The following is a 19,824-nucleotide window of genomic DNA, read 5'->3' on the forward strand; positions in this document are numbered from 1 at the left end:
GTGTGTGTGTGTGTGTGTGTGTGTGTGTGTGTGTGTGTGTGTGTGTGATGGTGCCTGTAGAGGCCAGAAGAGGGTGTCAGGTCCCCTAGAGCTGGTATTACAGGTGTTTGTATGTAGCCTAATGTGGGTGCTGGGAGACCAAGCCCAAGTCCTTGCAAGAGCAGCAAGCTCTCTTATCCACTGAGCCATCTGTCTAGCCCCTCCTTCCCCACCTTCTAACTACAACATACTGTGGTACTCCTGAGAGACTTATTTCCCAAGATGAGCCTGCAAGCTGGAAAACATCAGCAGGCCCTTGACCTGCAGTTTAGAGAGAAAATGAAGTGTATTCCCAGAAGCTTCTTGCAATGAAAATAAATGTAAGACTCATGCAGGCGCTGGCTGCCAGGAAGTGCTCAGCTCCCATCCGTTTCCATCGCCTTCAATTCTATACCTGCTTAATAACAGTACAATTGTGTAACAGAGAGCTGGAGATGAGAATTAGAATCCCTCATAAATGAAGAGGAGAAAGGGGCCAGCAGAAACATAATTAGAAGCATAAAACCTGAAGTTTATTTTTAGATTTAATGATTGAGCCATTTTTTAAAATGTTTATATCTGCCTCTTCTTTTGCTTTGTTATTGAGACAGGGTTTCTCTGTGTAAGAGCCCTGGTTGTCCTGAATCTGACTTTGTAACTCAGGCTATCCTCAAACTTACAGAGATCCCCCTATCTCTCACTCCCAGGTGCTGAGGTTAAAGACGTGCACCACCACACCCTGCTATCTGCCTCTTAAAATAATGCAAATGCCATTTAAGGTCCCTATGAAATCAGTTAGAAAACACCATGTTTAAGGAGATGATCAGGCTAATATAAATAGACAAGTCTTTTGGTCATGTTGCCCTCCTGCTTGGACTCACATTTGCATACATCAAATTAAACACATATTTTAGATACCCTCTATTCCCTGCACTCTTTCTTAACACTGCCCCCCACAGATACAAACCCATAGTGACACAGTAGACTGGCAAAAGATTCTGTTACTTTAAAATGCTCTAAGCCTGGGCAGACAAAGGGAATGTGGCAAAGATTGTGTCCCATTCAATCATGGTTTCCCCATTACATCTTTATATGAAGATGTACCTTGTTTGCTTAGTGCGTGTGGACTGACTTCATTAATGAGAAGAACAAATACTCCAAAAGGTGGCTTGTGGGTTGAAAGGCCATTCTTCCAACATTAATGCACTCATTTCACCAAGTGAGCTCTCTTTGGAGTCTAAACATCTTGTATGGCACACAGTTGAGAGTTACTAAGAAATTAGCAAAACACAAAAGGACAACAAGACCATTCCTGCTCTTGAAGTCCGAGGTGACAAGGGAGCCTTTGCCCCTATTAACTAAACTCTAGTGAAAACACAGTGGAAGGAAATCCTAGACTGAGTGGCACTGGGGAAAGATCTCTGGAGCATGAAAGCTAAGCTGGTCTTAGAGCAGCAATTCAGAGGTACCGAAAACAAAACGGTGTGTCCAGGAGAAGAATGAGCAAGGGAGAAAGAGAGCCCAGAGAGAGAACAGCCCTCCTTTAGGACCTTTAAGTGAAGTTTGTCTAGAACATAGAGAACAGGATGGGACAGAGATGGGGTGTGAGATTAGGGGGTTAAGTGACAGCCATCTTATAAAGAACCTTGAATGCCAAGCTGAGCTTCATTTTGAAAACTATGGAGAGGCATTAAAGGTTTATAAAGGCAGGGACATGCTTGAGATTTTCTTTTTGAAGTTACTCTATAGAAGAGATCTTTCCATGTTGCTTTTCAAGTGACCAAATTGAAAGCATGCCTAGAACAGTCACAGGGTCAGCCACAGTGAGCTCAGAAATTGGTGGCAAGATGAAGACAGCAGGGGAGTGATGACTGAAGAGTGCTGAACCTAGAGAAGTCAGGGGCTATTGAGCACTAAATGTCAGAATAAGGGAGAGAGAAGAGATGGGACATTTAGCTTCTGTTTTGAGCAGTGGGGAAGATGGTGGGACATTTGTAGAGACAGATAGGTTCCACAGTTTACAGTTCCTAACAAAACGCCTGACTTTAGGACCATTAAACTTAACTTATGGGCTACCTCACATCTACCCAGGAAACAGTGGAATATGGGGTGTCACCTTGAGTGTCATTCCTGAAGCATCATTGGTCACACGGTCCGAGACGGGGTTTTTACTGGCTTGAAACTTGCCAGATAATCTAGGCTGGCTAGCTGGTGAGTCCCAGGGATCCTCCTGTCTCTGTCACCTCCACTCTGGTATGACAAATACACACCGCCATGACTTTTTTTTTGTATATACCATGGGTCGGGATTGGATCATGTGTTTGCTTAGCAAGCAATTCACTGACACTTGTAAAGCTTTTCAGATAAGGAAGAAATGTTTGTGGTCAACTTGACACAAGCTAGAGTGATCAGAGGGGAAGGAGCCTGGACTGAGGAAATGCCTCCATGGGATCCAGCAGTAAGGCATTTTCTCAGTGAGTGATCAGTGGGGGTGGGCCCAGCCCACTGTAGGTGCTGCCATCCCTGGCCTGGTGGTTCTGGTTCTATAAGAAAACAAGCGGAGCAACCCATATGGAGCAAACCAGTAGGCAGCTCCCCTCCATGGCCTCTGCATCAGCTCCTGTCTCCAGGTTCCTGTCCTGTTTTCAAGTTCCTGTCCTTACGTCCTTCAATAATGAACAGCAACATGGGAGTGTAAGCCAAATAAACCCTTTTCTCCCCTACTTGCTTTTTGGTCATATTGTCTCATTGCAGCAATAGAAACAATAACTAAGACATTAGGGCTCTACATTTTAAGTACATAGCCAGCACTAAAATCAGGTTAGTATTTTATATGATGTATGCAAGCATTCCTGATTGCCGTTTATGGTCTTAAATGATTATGAACAGAATTATGATAGAGACATAGCAAAAATTGAACTGAATCTAGACATAGGGAGATTTATATAGCTATAACTAATAGGCCAGTATAAATAGAAATAAAATACTGTCTGCCTTCTAATATGAGATTAATAATAACAGCTCACCCACTTATACTGTGCTCAGCACTTCAAATACCTTAATTTTATTGATTTACTTCCTACCCAGGACACCTCTGAGAAATAGATATTGTTGTTGTTCCCATTTTGTAGATAAGAGAATGGATATATCAGTGTGTCAGGGTAGATTGGGACCAGGATTTGAAGTGGGTTGTGTAGTTCCAAACACTGCAGTACTAACACATTTGTAGAGTGCCTCTTGTTGCCTGTATTTAATAGGTGAGTAAAGACTTGACTGTAAAATCCAATTCCCTCTTCAGTTCCATGAACACAGTTAGAGCCGACATCTGATTGGGCTGATGCTCACCACACATGACCATGCACAACAAAGATCAGAGAGGAGGAATTAGACACCCCAGTGAAGGACAAAGCTGTCATTGGCTCTTGAGAAATGTCCCAAGGGAACATTGATCAATAATGTGATCCAGAATATGGCAGCTATGAGAAGACTATCAGATATTTCCTTTGTTTGGAATATGTGAACATGATCACAGGCCCAGTGTGCTGATTAGCAGAGGTCACTGTTCAAATGTGTTCTCAGTGGGCTTGTCTAGCCACCGTTCTTCTCATTCTGTGGACCACTACTTCTTTGCTAATGCTATGCTCTCAGGCATGCCTTGGATGGGATAAGAGGGAGTGTTCTAGTTATCTTTCTATTGCTATGATAAGAACCATGACCAACAGCAACTTGGGGAGGAAGGGATTTGTTTGGTTTATGCAGTCCGGGGCAGAGCCCATCACCAAGGAAAGTCAGGGCGGGCACCAAGGCAGAAGCTGAAGCAAAAACTATTGAGGAATGCTGCTCGCTGGCTTGTTCCCAAGGCTTATCATCGACTACCTTTTCTATACCTTTCAGGGACACCTACACGAAGGTAGCACTGCCCACAGTGCTGAGTCCAGTTGTATTGGTCAGTAATCAAGAAAAATGCTCCCCAAGCCTGCCTGTAGCCCAGTTCCGATTAAGGTTCCTTCGTCCCAAAAGTCTCTAGCTTGCATCAAGTTGACAGAAACTAACCAGCACACTTGAGGTAATCTAAAAGCTCAAAGATGCTTACAAATAGATGATCACTTAGTACAACCAAGCGCCACCTACCAGGGCTGGCTGAGCCGAGTGTGACACAGCAGAAAAACTTGGATTGATATGATGGGAGAATCTTACCCAGAGAGTAGCCCGTGACTGTGTGGGGTCTAAGCACACAATGTCATCTGCAGATTTTTGTATTCATTCAGTTATCTGACTCTTGATACCCCTTATTAGGTAGCTATGAGCTGGGTTCCCAGCAAACAGGCTCAAGCAAGGAGGGAATAGGTTCACCATGTAGACTGTATTCCATTGGCTGAAATTTTATTACTAATGTGTGCATCAGTAGTAACAAGACTGCTTAGACTGACCTCATGCTGGGAAAGGAAAGTGTTCTTGCTCTCATTCTGTGTTTAAAGTTTCTAGGGAAATGATCAAGATTGGCTTAAAAAAAAAACCCTGATACTGTGTTCATGAAAAGAAAAGACATACTTATGTATCTTCATGTCTGGTTCACAAAGCCCTAGAGTAGCCAGAAGTGATGTGCCTTTTGGTGTGCTGGTGAAAAATGTGGGGACCCTTGTTAGCGTCAGGTGAGAGATAGTCAAGGCAACCCGTCATCAGAAGGTGGATGAATTCTCAGAGGAAGAGATGAGATATAGTAGAGCTCATCACCAATGGCCAATGAAGTAATGAACTATGTAAGGAGGCCTCCGTCTAAACCCAAAAGGTCAAAGTTCAGGATGTTTCTGTGGAAGTGCTGAGAGTGTGTCATGCCTAGGGCCACACATGCGGCATGTGGCTTGCCACACGCTTGCTCTGTGTTCCCATGTGACTGTTGCTAAGTTGAATCCTTTATAACTAATGGATAACCATAAATATGATGGCAGCTGAGTAGAGGTTTGTGGAAAGTCACTGCTCCCAACTATTGGACCAGAGGGGCATAAAATTATCTTGTGATTGGCATTTAAGCTGGGCATAAACTGAGTCCCTCACCAGTGACTTGACACTGTCTCCAGGTCGATGATATTGTAAATTGTAGAAAGGTGTCCTGAGAATGGGGAAGACCATATTTTAAGGATCAGAAGTGAAGCTGCTAAAAGTAGAGAAGAGCAAGTGGCTTTCCCTCTACTTTTCAGTCATGAACTCTGGCACTTAGCTTAGCTGGGCTGAAAACCTGGACTCCAGGCCTCTGTGCATGACTCCTCATGACACCCCATCTTGGGCATACTCCTATAGGGGAATGAGGCTTCTTAAGAAACCCTTTATTACACTAGCCTCTGTCCCTCAGAAGGGCACACAATGGACCTGCAGAAGTTATATTTTTTTTGTTCTAATTATTTCTAAAAGCTTTCTTTTCATACCAAGTTTTATATGCTTTTGATTAATGAGGGATTCCCCCAGATTGTGAATTTTTGAACTCATCTCTGTTCAAAAGGCCATTATCATTCCTGTACATATTTTTGGCTTGGCATATTTGGGGAGATCTGGTTACATATTTTGTCTTTGTTTCTGGTTTTCCTGATGGTTTGTTTTCCTGGTTTTAGACATGTGACAGCTCAGGTAAAATTGGGAAAATGGAGACTTTTAGAATAAAACAACCTACAGGTGCAACCTCACATGGCAATGCTACATAGGCATGCTGAGGACAGCAGACCGGAATGGCATACAGGCTGTGGAAAGTTCCGTGCTAAGAGACGTTCATGGAGAAACAAAGTGGTGTGAGGACAGTGAGGCTCCTTTTACAGTTTGGGACTAGGATCTTTGTTTATTATGTTTATCCCGAGTCCTTGAGAGAGAATTATAGACCTTTTCAGAGACTTCCTTGTCTCAAAGCAGACCTGGGAGGGGAAGTTTGCCTGTTTTTTTTTAAATCCATAAAGAAAAGTTGTGACCCTCCTGTAGAGACTGGATGAACTGACGTGTGCTGTTGACATGAGCACAGCCATGTCAAGGACCACACTTCATCAGTCCCATGGAAATGACAGAGAAGCCTCACTTTCCTAGCAGTCTCAGAAAAATGGGGCAGCCTTCTGCTGGTTCATGTAAGAAAGCTGGCAGATGTTCTACCTTTAACTAAGACCAGTGTACAGAAAGTATCCTATGGGCTTTTCCTCATTAGGGATGTTACAACCTGAACCTGCTCCCCTACAAAGACCTCCCCCTAAGACTAGCTATTGCTACCTCCTCATACTGAACATAATAAACACTTTGAGTTTCTGGGTTATGTTGATAAGTGCCTATCATCAGAGCCAGCACAAAACACCCTATTCCAGTTTCTGTATGTGCATCTGTCATTTCTTCATGTGTTTTTCCTCATGTCGACCAAGTCAGGTTTCCAGGACTGAGCTGTGCAGGACATGGCAGCCCTCCTGTTCATAGTGATCTTGTGTCTAGGTAGCATCAGGACCAGAGATGGGACAATGCATGCTTTAGCAATAAGAGGGGCTGGACAAAGAAATCGTGATGGGTTAAATCCAGACACAAGAACCACCACGCTCAGGCTAGCTACCCTCTTCACAGTAGCAGACTTGACAGCAGGGCCTCCCGAGAGGCCCATCAAAGCCAGTATCTCCCAGATGGTGGAGTTTGCCTGTGACCATCTGTGGTAGCTTTGGGAAGGTGATAAATGGTTTCCCTCTTCAACAGTTTCTAGGTTTCATCTGACAGATGAAAGTCTAGTGATAGTGAGATACCCAGTTTCTGATTAAGATCATTCAAACCTGCAGGGATCTGAAGTGTAAAACACTGAAAATTATGTAAGGAACATAGAATGGTTTCACACGATGATCGAGGCTCCACTAAACTTCCTCCATAGCCATCTCACAAGAACAGCACTGGCCCTTTAGGGTGATGAGGAAAATCTGCTTCTTCATTTCTGTCTTAGGAACCTCCTGCTCCTTTTCATGTTATTGGCAGTATTTGTGTAGTATAACCAACTTCAGTTTTGCTAGCTGCCTAATTTTACATTTATCTGGCTTGTGGTGGCTTTCATTGTTTAGACAAAAGCCTAGACTCTAGCATGTTAACTCCAACTCTCTCCAAATGTTTCTAAGGAGTTAGGGAGAGAACCTTCAGAAGTTAGGTTTCATCCATTGTCTGGCTGTGAATTAAAGACAGTGACACTATTTTAGCTTTGTATGATGTTTTCTAAAATCCTCTCAGATTGTGTGGCGCCTACCAGGCAGAACATTTTGAGCACTTCCTCAGTTTTACTGAGCATACAGTGAAAGATTGCTCATTTAGGAAACAGTAGTTTCTGAATTTTTCTCACCAGTACATTGTCCACCATTCTGTCACATGCTGTAACAAGAATGTTGCTCACTCCTCGCCTTATGCTAGGCCCTTTATGAGGACCCTGGACAGATCCAAAGGCCTCGTTTTAAGATCAAAGTCATCTTTGCCTTGTAGATAGACTCCATGAAGTATATACGGTACATGAAAGTTTCCTCATCATGTATGTGTTTAAAAAGATGGCAGACACTATGGTGGCTCAACTGTGGCAAAGGTCATAGCTATGAGACACCGTTCAGTCTCATTGAATGTATCCACTATGCTCCAATTCATGCTCCTCCCCATTGTCTTGCCTTCTTTTTACTAAACTTCTATCTTGTCTTGTGTTTCCCCATCCTGTGTTTGTAAGCTATGTTTGAATACCTTTTTCATATGAGATACAAAATGTAGATTGAATACTGACTGCAGATATGGAGGTAGAAACATAAAGAAAACTTTCTGCCTGTCATGTTTAGTGGGGGAGGTCCTTGGCCAGAATCCCATCATAGATGGGGGAGAGGTCATGAAGTCCCATTCCTAGGTGAGGAGCTGTTGGCAGTTGATGGCTGATGGTGGAGGGAGAGTCAGTGTTTTTCAGGGATTCGGTTTGTGAGAGGCTTCTCCTGCTCTAGAGGGCCCCACATCCATGCACCTGCAGGCACCACTAAGTGCATTCAGTAGGTTCTTTTTCTAAAATGAGCACATCTGGAGCTAGAGAGATGGCTCAGTGGTTAAGAACACTGAGTGCTCTTGAAAGAAACCAGGTTGGGTTCCCAGCACCTGTGGGTACTAGGAACTCACAACCACTTGTAAATCCATTTCCTAGGGATCTTACACCCTCTTCTGGCCTCTGGAGATACCAGGCACATACATCATGCAGCACAAATGGTCATAAACATAAAATGTTAATAAAACTCTTTAAATGGGCACATGAAGTTGGGAGTGATAAGGGATAAAGTGGAGGTGGATGGAGGTGAGGGTGAGTTTGTCAAAATATATGTATGAAATTCTTAGACTATAAATACTCTAGAGAAAGAAAAATTGCACCAGGATTCCTCAAGAGCTACGTGCTCAGGCTGCACTTCAAACAAACAAACAAACAAACAAACAAAAACACTAAAAAGCAGAAAATTTAAAATCCAGTGTTCTCCTATGTAATGAAAAGCATGCGGTATCTGAGCAGAAGGGGGCACCTTTTGGTGAAGAGGAAGACACTAGAGAGAAAGAAGAGGACTGAATGAAGACACCGTAGGAAGGGTACAGAGCACAGTGGAAAAACGTCCTAGGCTAAAGGATGGTTCAGAGTTTGCACCGCTCTTGCAGAGGATCCCAGTTTGCTTCCTAGTGTCCATTTCAGGTAGTTCACCAGCTGTAACAGCAGCTCCGGGTGATCCAGTACCCTCTTCTGACCGCTATAGGCACATACACACTTTAAAAAAATAGCTATTATGTAGGTCATCAAAGATAAACCACAAGCCCTAAAGCCAAAATTAATTTGGGAATAATTTTATCCACCAGACTTTTTGGTAATCGATATTATTTACTGTCATTTTAATATTGTGTGATTACGCCGATCATTTTGTAAAGCCATATAAATTATGGAAGCTGTTTTTAGAAATGACAGTGCCCACTATTATAAAATCACACAGGGGTCAAAAATAAACTCCACTGAGAGTATAAATTAGATCATTAAGCTGCAATGCCCTTCAGAAGCAATCACTTTTTAAGTGTTGAAATATCAAAGAAGAACAGCCACATTCCTAAGAGGCTATTCGTATAATCTACACTTTGCCCACTGCGTAATTCTTCATACTGCTGAGTTACAGCAGCAGAGTGCACTGGAGGTAGATAGAAGATTAAAGGTGAGATAATTCGCAAACATGGAAAGCAATGCCATATCCTCTGGCCATATCTTATCATTTTTCAGAAAACAGAAATATCTTATAATAAGATTATGTTATGTATATATATAAAACAAGCCTATTACTGTTGCTTTGAAATGCATTTGCAAGTAAATATTTCCAGACTTCTCTTTTATGTCTGGTACAATAAATGTTAAGAGAAAAATTTCACACCATAAAAGATTGCTCTTCAGGCTCTTTAATAATTCCTGAGAGTGCAGTGTCCTAAGACCTAAAGTTAGAGATAGCCATCATAGAACAGCATGGACCAGAGGCTACAGGAAGACCTCATGGCCCTATCTGAGGGATCCCACAAAGCAAAAACTGTCAGGTGGAGAACCATTTGACTACTTGGCAAGCAGTGGGCACCAACACGGTTATACATTTGCTGTGGTGGAGGTGGAAGAACCCTGCCACTGGTCTTCCTATATGATTGTTTTGTCTATGGGCACATTGATGGCCTCAATGTGTTGTGTCTTCCTCTAGCCAAGTTTTCTTGCATCCTGTTTATTGCCCCGAAAGATGAATATTTATAATGACACTAATGGAAATCCTCTCATTCATGGCTAGCTCTCACCTACAGCAAGCTCCTGAAAACTTGTAGAGAGGGCCTTCCAAGCATGTGGCAGTTTTTCATTATCATCACCCTAGGCAGAGAGCCACTTATGGTTCAATTAAAAAGCCTGGCCCCTGAGCAATGAGCTGATCTCCATGTAAGGGTACCAGGAGATCCATTTGTAGTTCCATTCCCTAGGATGGGTCCTGAGCTATGTAAGAGTAAATGCTAGCTCAAGGAGCAATCAAGCAGCATGTATGCATTTGTCTCTCTGCTGGGAAGAGTGGATGTGTGACTGGCTTCTTGGGTTTCTGCTTCGACCTTCCCGCAAGGTCATGGACCATGTGGGACCATGATGGACCATGACCTGGAGTTATAATCTAAATAAACCACTCACTTCCCTATTTTCCTAGCTTTTTATTAGTATAATTTGCCACAGCAACGGAAATGACTGAGGCTAAATATGTTAGAAGCCAAGTCCAGGCAACCAAGTTATGGAAGCATCTATTGAAGAAAGAAAAAAAGCTATTGTAGAAAGAAAAAAGCTATTGCTAGATGGTTGGTCAAGGCCTTTGAATGTGGACAATACACAGAGGGCCATTTGCCTAGAGCCCTTGTCCAGCTCTTTGACGATTTTCCTTTAACACAAGTATTGGAGGTTGGCAGCTCAAACTGATAAGCACATAATAATAATAATAATAATAATAATAATAATAATAATATAGGATACTCAATGAGGTACATAACTCGCACTCCACTAGTCAGCCTTAGCTACGTGCTCTTAGGTCTTGGTGAAGAGATGGGGAGAGAGAACCTCCCAACTGGGAAAATAAGAGAACCAGGGAGAACTCAAGAATTTGGTCCTGAAACACATGCTAAAGGTAACACGAGTTTTTAACATCCTGCCCCTTCCCATTCCTGAGGATTTTCATAACTAATCAAACAACTGGCTAAGTTTTGGCCAATTCAGAGCACTCACACTGTGCAGGAGGAAAGGCTGCTAATTATCAGCCCTCCTATCCAGAAAGGCATAGGACTAGGAGAAAGAATGTTTTTAAGAAGCGCCTTGAAGTGGTAGCTAAAGGCCCAGTCTTCGGAAATGGTTTATCCCAAGACTTGAGAGATGAAGGGGAAATCTCACTGTTCTGCCTACGGCAAGGAAAGATACTTGGTTTGCTGTTGTCGGGGAAAGAATAAATGAACAGAGCCAGAAAAGAGGGGGAAAGAATCCATAAACAGAGAATCCGCTCAGAGCTTTGAGCGGATGCTCTGGGTTGTTGGAATAGAGTGGCATATTAGCATTCAAGAGAAAGAGTCGTCAGACATGGAGTCAAGCATGAGAAGAGCTATGGTGGGCTCAGCCTGGGGTGTTGCCTGGGCTTGGAAGGAGCACAGGCATGTACGTAAAAAGCTGAGACCAAATCTTCTGAATGCCAGAGAGAGAGAGATAGCAAGAGGAATCTCTTTCCTGACAGCAGGGGTCTGTTCTAAAATGCTGCAGGACTCATGGGTTCTAAACCCTATGTCATTGCCTTTCACGTGGGCACAACTTCAGCCCAAGATCATCTTTATAGGCATCCTTCCCTCACCTACGCTAACACATTTCTTTCCATCAGCCTAGTAGTATGACTATTCATGCAGTTAAAAACCACCCCTGTAGCCAGGGTCCCAGGGACTTTGGCTGCTCTTAACATACTGATTGAGCTGGGAATATCAGTTTGTAAAATGATGCCAGTGAGGAAAGAAAGGTTAAATTCATCATCCACCAGGCCAACTTCAGTTTAAAATTCTATGAACTTCAGGCTGGAGAGATGCTCAGTAAGTCAGGTGCCTGCTATGGAATCTTCAGCAGCCAAATTAAAAGCCAGGGATGGTGGCACACAACTGTTAACTCCAGTGCGTGGGGGTGGGGCACAGACAAGTGGATTCCATAGTTCAGTGCTCAACCAGCCTAGCTGAACTGATGCGCTCTGGTTCACCAAGAGACAGTCCCTCAAAAGCGAAGGTGGAGAGAGATTGAGAAAGATACTGGCCATCAGCCTCTGTCCCCCCCACCCCGGACCTGTGCATAACCCACTGGAATGCTTATAGTATACACAAAAATTCTATGACTCCTATAGAATCATTTCATGCATTCCCCCTTCTGCTTGTTATGACAAAATACTATTGACTATTAGAATCTTAAAATCAGGATCTAAAATATATAGAGGGAGATAGAGGGAGAAAAGAGAGAGAGAAATTGCTCTCTTAAGACCCAATTCTCCATTAAGAATGTACAGTGCGTAATTTACACTGGTTTTTCTAGTGGTAAGTTCTTTTTATTTAAGGCTAAAAAGTGTTAATTTTATACACACACATAGTTCTCTGATTTTTTTTCCTTTTTATTCTTATTTTTTTTTTTGGCTTCTTTTTTTTAATTTTTTTTTTTTCTGGGTGTTCTCTTATTTATGTCTGTGTTCACCTCTCATGTTTTTCGACAACCACAGGTCAAAACAAAATGGCCCCCATCTCTGTACCCTCCTAATTCCTAGGAGGGACCAGACCTTTTACCAAATGGACATGTAATAGGCGTTTTTCAGGTGAATTAAAATTGTGTATCAAGGGGGCTGGAGAGATGACTCAAGAGGTTAAGAGCACCGGCTGTATATCCAAAGGTCCTGAGTTCAATTCCCAGCAACCGTACGGTGGCTCATAACCATTTATAATGAGATCTGGTGCTCTCTTCTGGCATGCAGGCCTACGTTCAGGCATAATACTGTATAAATAATAAATAAATAAAATATATTTTAAAAAATTGGGTATCAAATTAAATATGTTAAAATGCTGCTTGGTATTATGGAGTCTTGGCTGTGCTGCAGAAAAAAAAATGAAAAAATCTTAGTAGCTTGATGCAATAAAGGTTTTTTGTTTTGTTTTGTTTTTTTTCCTATGCCAAAACAGAGTTGGCTATAAGGTGAGGAAGTGCCTGGAGAGCACTACTCCTCTTCCTCATGGTTACCCAGGCTGAGGAAATTCCTGTTTCTGACGAATATACCTCCTGTTTTAACTTCCTGTTCTCAACAGCCTGCCAAGGTCACCTACTTTCGTCACATGGCATCATACTAGACGCAAAACCAATGGATCTCTTTCTCTGGTTGTTTTATCAGGAAAAATTTGAGGGACTGTTCCGGACTTACGATGAATGTGTGACGTTCCAGCTGTTTAAGAGTTTCCGACGGGTCAGAATAAATTTCAGCCACCCCAAATCTGCAGCCCGCGCTCGGATAGAGCTTCATGAGACCCAGTTCAGAGGGAAGAAGCTAAAGCTCTACTTCGCACAGGTAATTCTTCACCCTCCTGTTTTAGCCCAGCAGTTCAGAGTCCCTGTTGCTTTCGCAGAAGAACCAGATTCAGTTTCCAGCACCCACGTGGTGGTTCACAGACATCTGTTGCCCTCTTCTGACCCATTAGGGTACCAGGCACACACATGGGGCATTCTTATGTGTGTGTGTGTGTGGGGGGGGCAATACATTCATGCACACAGAACAGGTCGTTGTTAATTGAAAAATAAGTAAATTAAATTAAAATGTAAACGGGGACCTAGAGGGATGTTTCAGCAGTTAAGAGTACTTGCTGCTCTTCCAGAGGACTTGAGTTTGATTCCTAGCACTCATATGGTATCTCATAACTGTCTATAACTCAAATTCCAGGGGATCGAATGCCCTCTTCTGGCCTCTACCGGTACTGCACACGTGTGAATTTGTCTGCTGTTGTAATGAGTTCAGTAAGAAGTTAGTTTAGTGGTTGTATAAGACCTGTATAAGATAAGCCAGTCAACATTCCAGCATGGAGTAAAAAGGGGGACCATAAGCCCCCACCCCCAACTGAGAGGCTTCTGAAAGTTGATGGCTGCTAGGAGAGGGGGAGGCAGTTTCCTTGGGAGAGTGGCCTCTAGTAGGTTGACAATGTTTCAGTGATTCCATGCCTATGCTTATATGGACAGTACGAATTGCACTCAGTGGGTTAAAAAAAAACAAAACATAAATAACATGAGGTTGGGAGGGGAGAGGAATAAAAGCAAACTTGATCAAAATATGTTTACACATATATATTAATATACATTATATATAAAATATGAATATGCATACATATGAAATTCTCACAGTTAAGTTTTTAAAACAAGGAAGGAAATAGACATGGACCATGATTCCCAGGTATAGCAGTATCTGTGTTTTAGGGTAGAGGCTCTAAGAGCTGCCAAGCTGAGCTCTAACCAGGACCTCGTTGGGACTGAGTTCGAATCTATAAGATGGGGATGATGACATCCTCAACCCTTATCACTGTCAGGTCATGAAGATGGCATGGAAGGCTGTGTACAGCAGTGCCTGACCTTAGTAAAGGCACAGTAAACTCCAGTGAGGAGCTGCAATAGCTACGGTCTCACCACAGTGGCTCCTAGCCTTCCTGACAGGGTTATGATCAAACCTTAAATGACAGGCTTAATGGTCTGCTAAACTCATTCATGACGAAGAATTACAAATCCATGAAAATTAATTTTATGCATTGCAAAGCCAAATGCTCACTCTTCTGAACTGTTCTGGGGAGTTCTTAGGGATGTTCATAGGACCCACAATACTGGATGGTTAGTATCCATTCTCCATCAAGGCCTCATCCATCACTAGGCAACAGTCACCTCTCAAGTGATCAGTGGCACAGTGCAAAGATCCTGGGCTTCAGCCGCAGACTCCTGATAAAATCCTACATCTCTTATAAATCCATGTAGCTAAGACAAATCTCAGATCATCATTTACTAAAGCCTGCATCAGGACCAGCTATAATAGTGGATGCCTGTAATTCCTGAACTCTACCACCTGAGGCAGGAGATCTTGCATTCAAGGCCAGCCTGTGCCACACAGGGAGATGCTGTGTCAAAACCAAACACTGTGTGTATATGTGTGTGTGCACGCAGTATATATAATATATTACATATGCAGATATATGGAGAGATATAGATAGGCAGATTGATAGACAGATACATAGATAAATACATAGATATATAGATAGGTAAGTTGGGTTCCACTAAAAGACAACATTGAGTTACCATGTGACTTTGCAATACTCTTCTAGGTACTGAAAAATAGGGAATCGGAAGAAATACTTAGGCAGGAATATTCAGAGCTGCTCTATTCACAATAGGCCAAAAGTGATAACAACCTAAGTTCTTCAACAGACAAATGGATAAAGAGACTGTGGCATGTCAACACAAAGGAATTATTATCCAGCCGTAAGAGAAATATTGATAATCCATCACCAAAACATGAGCCTTTAGAATGTGATAAGACCCAAAAGCCCCCCTGTTCCGTGGTTCCATTCTCATAAGATAGTCAGTAAGCCCATAGAAGTAGACAGAACTTGACAGCTGTTGGGGGGGGGGGGGGTAACAGGAGGCTACCGTGGTAGTCTTTATTTAAGGGGTGCATAGTTTTCCTTATGGCAGTGGGGTGGGTTAGGGCAGTGGTTCTCAGCCTCCCTACTGCTGCGGCCCTTTAATACGGTTCCTCACGTTGCGGTGACCCCCCCCCCCCAACCCCAAACGACTTTTGTTGCTACTTCCAAACCGTCATTTTGCTGCTGGTATGAACTGTAGGGTGAACATCTGTGTTTTCTGATGGTCTTAGGTGACCCTCTGTGTCTTTCTGGCTATCTAACAGAAACTTATTGGTGAGAGCTCAAGGTCAAAACAAAACCCAAAAGACAAGGGTGATGGCATCAGAGGTTGTCCTGTAGCTCACATATACACACCCACACGTGCATACAACCTAGTGCCAGGCAGGGCTCGGCAACATGTTTTAGAAGCCCTCTAGGTGACCTCGGTGCTCCAAAGAAGGAAACTGCTGTGTAACAGCCCCAATCAAATGGTGAGTACATAGTATGCAAAAGGGAGGGATGGCTACTGCAGTGTGGCCATCAGTGAAGCCCTGCCCAGCTGAAAGCGTGGAGAATCAGGTCTCGTTGTTCTCTATTTGAAAGGTCCAGACCCCTGAGACAGATGGAGACAAACTGCATTTGGCACCCCCACAGCCTGCCAAACAGTTCCTCATCTCGCCCCCTTCATCTCCTCCTGTTGGCTGGAAGCCCATCAGCGATGCCACGCCAGTCCTCAACTATGACCTCCTTTATGCCGTGGCCAAACTAGGACCAGGTAAGCTCTTGACCCTCCTGAAAACTAAGACTTTGTCAGCCACCTGCAACTGCCAAGCAAAATTAACAAGCTTGAATGCGCAGGTTTCCCATCACACCTGCATTTCTAACGGATTCCTTGCTCCCTGTGGACAGTGGGACGGAGGGATGATGGATGAGAATGCAGTGCCCAGCTCTGCACCTTCTGCAAAGCAATGCAGGATCCTCTGCAGAGAAAGCTCTGGTTCTGGGTTGCAATACAGGATTTAAGTGCAGAGAAAGCTACCCGGTGCCTGGCTTTCTCTATGCATCTTGAGCTATCCAGAGAAAAATGTTCTCTCAACTAGCAAGAGGCTACCATGCTATCTTACCAATTTTATTTCTCTCATGGGTATTAGTATGCACCCTGTAATCCTCTGATGTGTGACATCCTCTTCATCAGAATGAAGACTTCCAGGTACCACAAGAAGTCAATGAGAATAGCCTCTCTTTCCCTAGATAGATAGATAGATAGATAGATAGATAGATAGATAGATAGATAGATAGATAGATAGATAGGCAGACAGACAGATAAATTCTGCTGTTGGTACACTGTAATCTTATTCGTCCCTTCTGGTTACAGATATTTGCTGCCACACTACTTTCCCACTCTTTTGTGGATAGATGTTTGAACTATTTCCAAGTTTTTACATTTACTGTCAAGCTTCCTTTATCATTCTTGTACATATCTCTTTATGGGACTGGCTGATGTTATTTCAGATTTCATACCCAGCAGGGATACCATCTCCAATTTCAGCCAGTGAAGCTCCTTTGTACTCCAAATTGCTCTTCCTTGTCTTGACAAGAAGAGGAAATAACTGAAATGGAAGGAGCTAAAATCAACACTGTAGAGATGAAGGGTGACTGGTGGCACCTAGGTCACCTCTTTGTGCTGATGGTGTTTTCAGGGTGAATGGAGACTTTATAAATACAACCCAAATAGCCACCATAAGAGAGGTAAAATTCAGAAATATCTCCTGATTCTAACCTACAGGTGAGCTTAAAAGCCACCTGCCCCTAAATGCCAAATTCTAGGAATAATTAACTTACAGTACAATCTTCCCAGTATTTATTGCACAGTCAGGGACATAGAGTCACCTGATTCTGGAAACCTGAATATACACCACAGTTTTTTTTTGTTTTTGTTTTTGTTTTTTTTTTTTTTTTTAACCATGGGAATTAGAGACAGCAATGGTCCTAATGTGCCAATGATTGAAAGATTCCTGGGATATGGGACTTCTGTGTTAAAACCAGGAATTTCCCAAGAATAAATGGTCACCCATTTATGAAGATGGGGGCTGTTATGATTAATAAGCATTCTCTGTGAGAGAATGGCTGCCTGTTGAGTGTGGGGCCTGCCTCAGAGAAAAAGCGTCTCCAGATAAACGAGTGAGCCACTTGGCTTCTAGGGCCTTAGAAACGGCCGTGGTTTCATCTTCAGAGAGCCACTGTGAGGAGCAACAGGTGTGCAGGGTGGCCTGGTGAGTGAGGTGATGGCATTTACGAGTGCCTAGTTCACTGACTGGAGTCCTGAATCTACACAGTTTCCATTCAGGAGAGCCATGACTGTGGAATTCAATAGCATAGTGACATGTACAAAGTCAAGTCTCCCCAAGTCAAACCTTGGAAACCCATTACCCATCAAGATTCAGGGACCCTCTGCAGCCAATTGGACCCTGTGGGTGCCAGCTTGCCCCTGCTATGAGCAGACACATGAGTGAAAATGTTGGATGTTTGTTCTGAGTGTCAGCAAATAGAATTTCCTGTAGATTCGCCAGGCCTCTGGTGGGCTGACTTGCCTTGTAGAGGACTAGAGCCTGGGATCCCAAGGGAAAAACACAGCCAGGTAATTCCAAGGCTGGACTCATCATCCTTCACTCTAAGTGTGAGTGAGTGAGTGTGTGGGTATGTGTGTGTTTGTGTGTAGGGCAGAGGTCAAATTCTGGTGCCACTCATCAGGCATCAACCACCTTTTCTGCTATTGGTTTTGTTTGTGTGTTGAGTCAGGATCTCCCTTGGCCTGGAACTCATCAAATAATAGCCAAGCAGACTGGCCAGAGAGTCTTGGGGACCCAGCTGTCTCTGTCTCCCCAGCACGTGGATTACAAGCATGCACCACCATGCCCCCAGTACCGGAAGAATGTTTATGTGGCAAGCACTTCACCAGCTGAGTCATATTCCAGTCTTGTCTTTACTCTTTACCAAAGCAGCTACTTTGTATAAAATACGCTGAAATCACAGCTCAACTGACCTGTGATCCACCTACTCAGAGCTGGCAACCCAGTAAAATCTAGCCATAAAAAATAACAAACAACAACAACAAAAAAAAAAAAAAACAAGGATATAAACTTTCATTTGGAGTCACTGTCAACAGACAATGGTACAGTGAGTTGGTGAGGACAAGCCTTAATTACCCTCACTGACTAGAAATCACTGTCAAGAACAAGAGTGGCCTACAAGATTATGGGAAGGGACACATGGGGCAGGGATTATGCCCTAGAGGGGATACCCCCACCCACAGAACCTGCAGCAAAGGAGGCAGGAAGGAAATGACCTCAGACATTCTGAAAAGGAGGTTGTGCAAGTTGAGCACAAGTGATTGACATCGTTCAAATGTAGGCTAACCTACAGCTATTACCTTCCTGACTCACATAAATGTACCTTGTACTGTTTGGGAAGTGCTCTCGAGCTTCTGTCATCCCCAGGGCACAGACTAGGAGACTGAGCTGTGAGAAGACAGATGGGTTTTCCCAGGATAATGCAGCTGAATGGTTGTCTCTTCTGATTCCAGCTGGTGACGCTCTGCCTCTTGGCCAGATGGTCTTCTGTTATGGAGTATATTGCCAGCTTTAGGCCTATTCTGCTTGGGCATTGGATAACTTCTGTTCTAACCTCAGTTGGTGGTGATCTTTAACACTACCCCAGCCTTTCAGTAGAGTGCACAGAGATGGGCCCATTCACTGCCATATCCAATAGCATTTGCCAAGGTCACCGACATCTAGGGCTTCCTCCTTTGTAAGGTCAATTAGTATTGCATCCTTGAAACACCTGCCACCTGAATGAATTTGGGCATTATTATCTGCATTTCTTGCCAGCAGTTTAAGGCTGTTTCTCTTTACTTCCATATCCGTGAGGATAAATGTTCATCCAATAATTGGGATGAAAATATCACAGAGGTCATATTAGAGGCCATCATCATCATTGCTGAAAGAAAACACCCAAGATGTGGCAATTTATTAAAGAGGGAGATTTGTTTTAGCTAGTACTCCTGGGAGCTAGGAAGCATGAGGACATACTGTCAGCATCTGGTCATTCCCAGGTTTGCAAGGCAGAGGCAGGTGGATCTCTGCGAGTTTGAGCCAGCCTAGTCTAATAGTAAGTCCCTGGCCTGTTTTCACTTAGATCTATGAGGTGAGACCCTGTCTTTAAAACAAAACGAACTGGCAGAGGATATGAGTTTGGAACATGCCTATGACAGTCCACTCTTGCGGTAACTAATCTAAGTCTCATGAAAATGGGGCTGACGTTAATCCATTCATCAGTGCTCAGTCATCACGACCCAAATGCCCTCAACACCGCTGCTTTGATGAAGTGGGGGAATCCAATGTATGAACATATGGTGGGCCCTCAAACTACGGCAGAGGCAAGCTCAAGCACAATGAGACGGGATCAAGACTCCAGACTCTGAGTCCTCTCCTTGTCTCCATGTCTGTCCACCCTCCTCTCCACCCCCAAAAGGTGTCACAACAAAGTAAAAGTAAATAAGGAAAGAAAGGAAGGAAGGAAGGAAGGAAGGAAGGAAGGAAGGAAGGAAGGAAG

The 19,824-nt window shown here is 43.4% G+C and overlaps 1 protein-coding gene across 3 annotated transcripts in view; it reads left to right on the top strand.

The window, feature by feature from the left end:
• Rcan2 (regulator of calcineurin 2) overlaps nt 1–19,824 on the top strand; it is a 204,764-nt gene that overhangs the window by 173,892 nt on the left and 11,048 nt on the right. For all 3 annotated transcript variants that reach the window (XM_055612322.1, XM_055612314.1, XM_055612332.1), the window contains 2 exons: nt 12,954–13,127; nt 15,817–15,988. In XM_055612322.1, coding sequence (XP_055468297.1) covers nt 12,954–13,127; nt 15,817–15,988 — 346 coding nt within the window. The remainder of the gene's footprint in view (nt 1–12,953; nt 13,128–15,816; nt 15,989–19,824) is intronic.

The sequence above is a fragment of the Psammomys obesus genome, unplaced genomic scaffold (genome assembly GCF_907164565.1).
Source record: "Psammomys obesus unplaced genomic scaffold, mPsaObe1.curated_primary_1811, whole genome shotgun sequence".
Taxonomy (NCBI): Eukaryota; Metazoa; Chordata; class Mammalia; order Rodentia; family Muridae; genus Psammomys; species Psammomys obesus.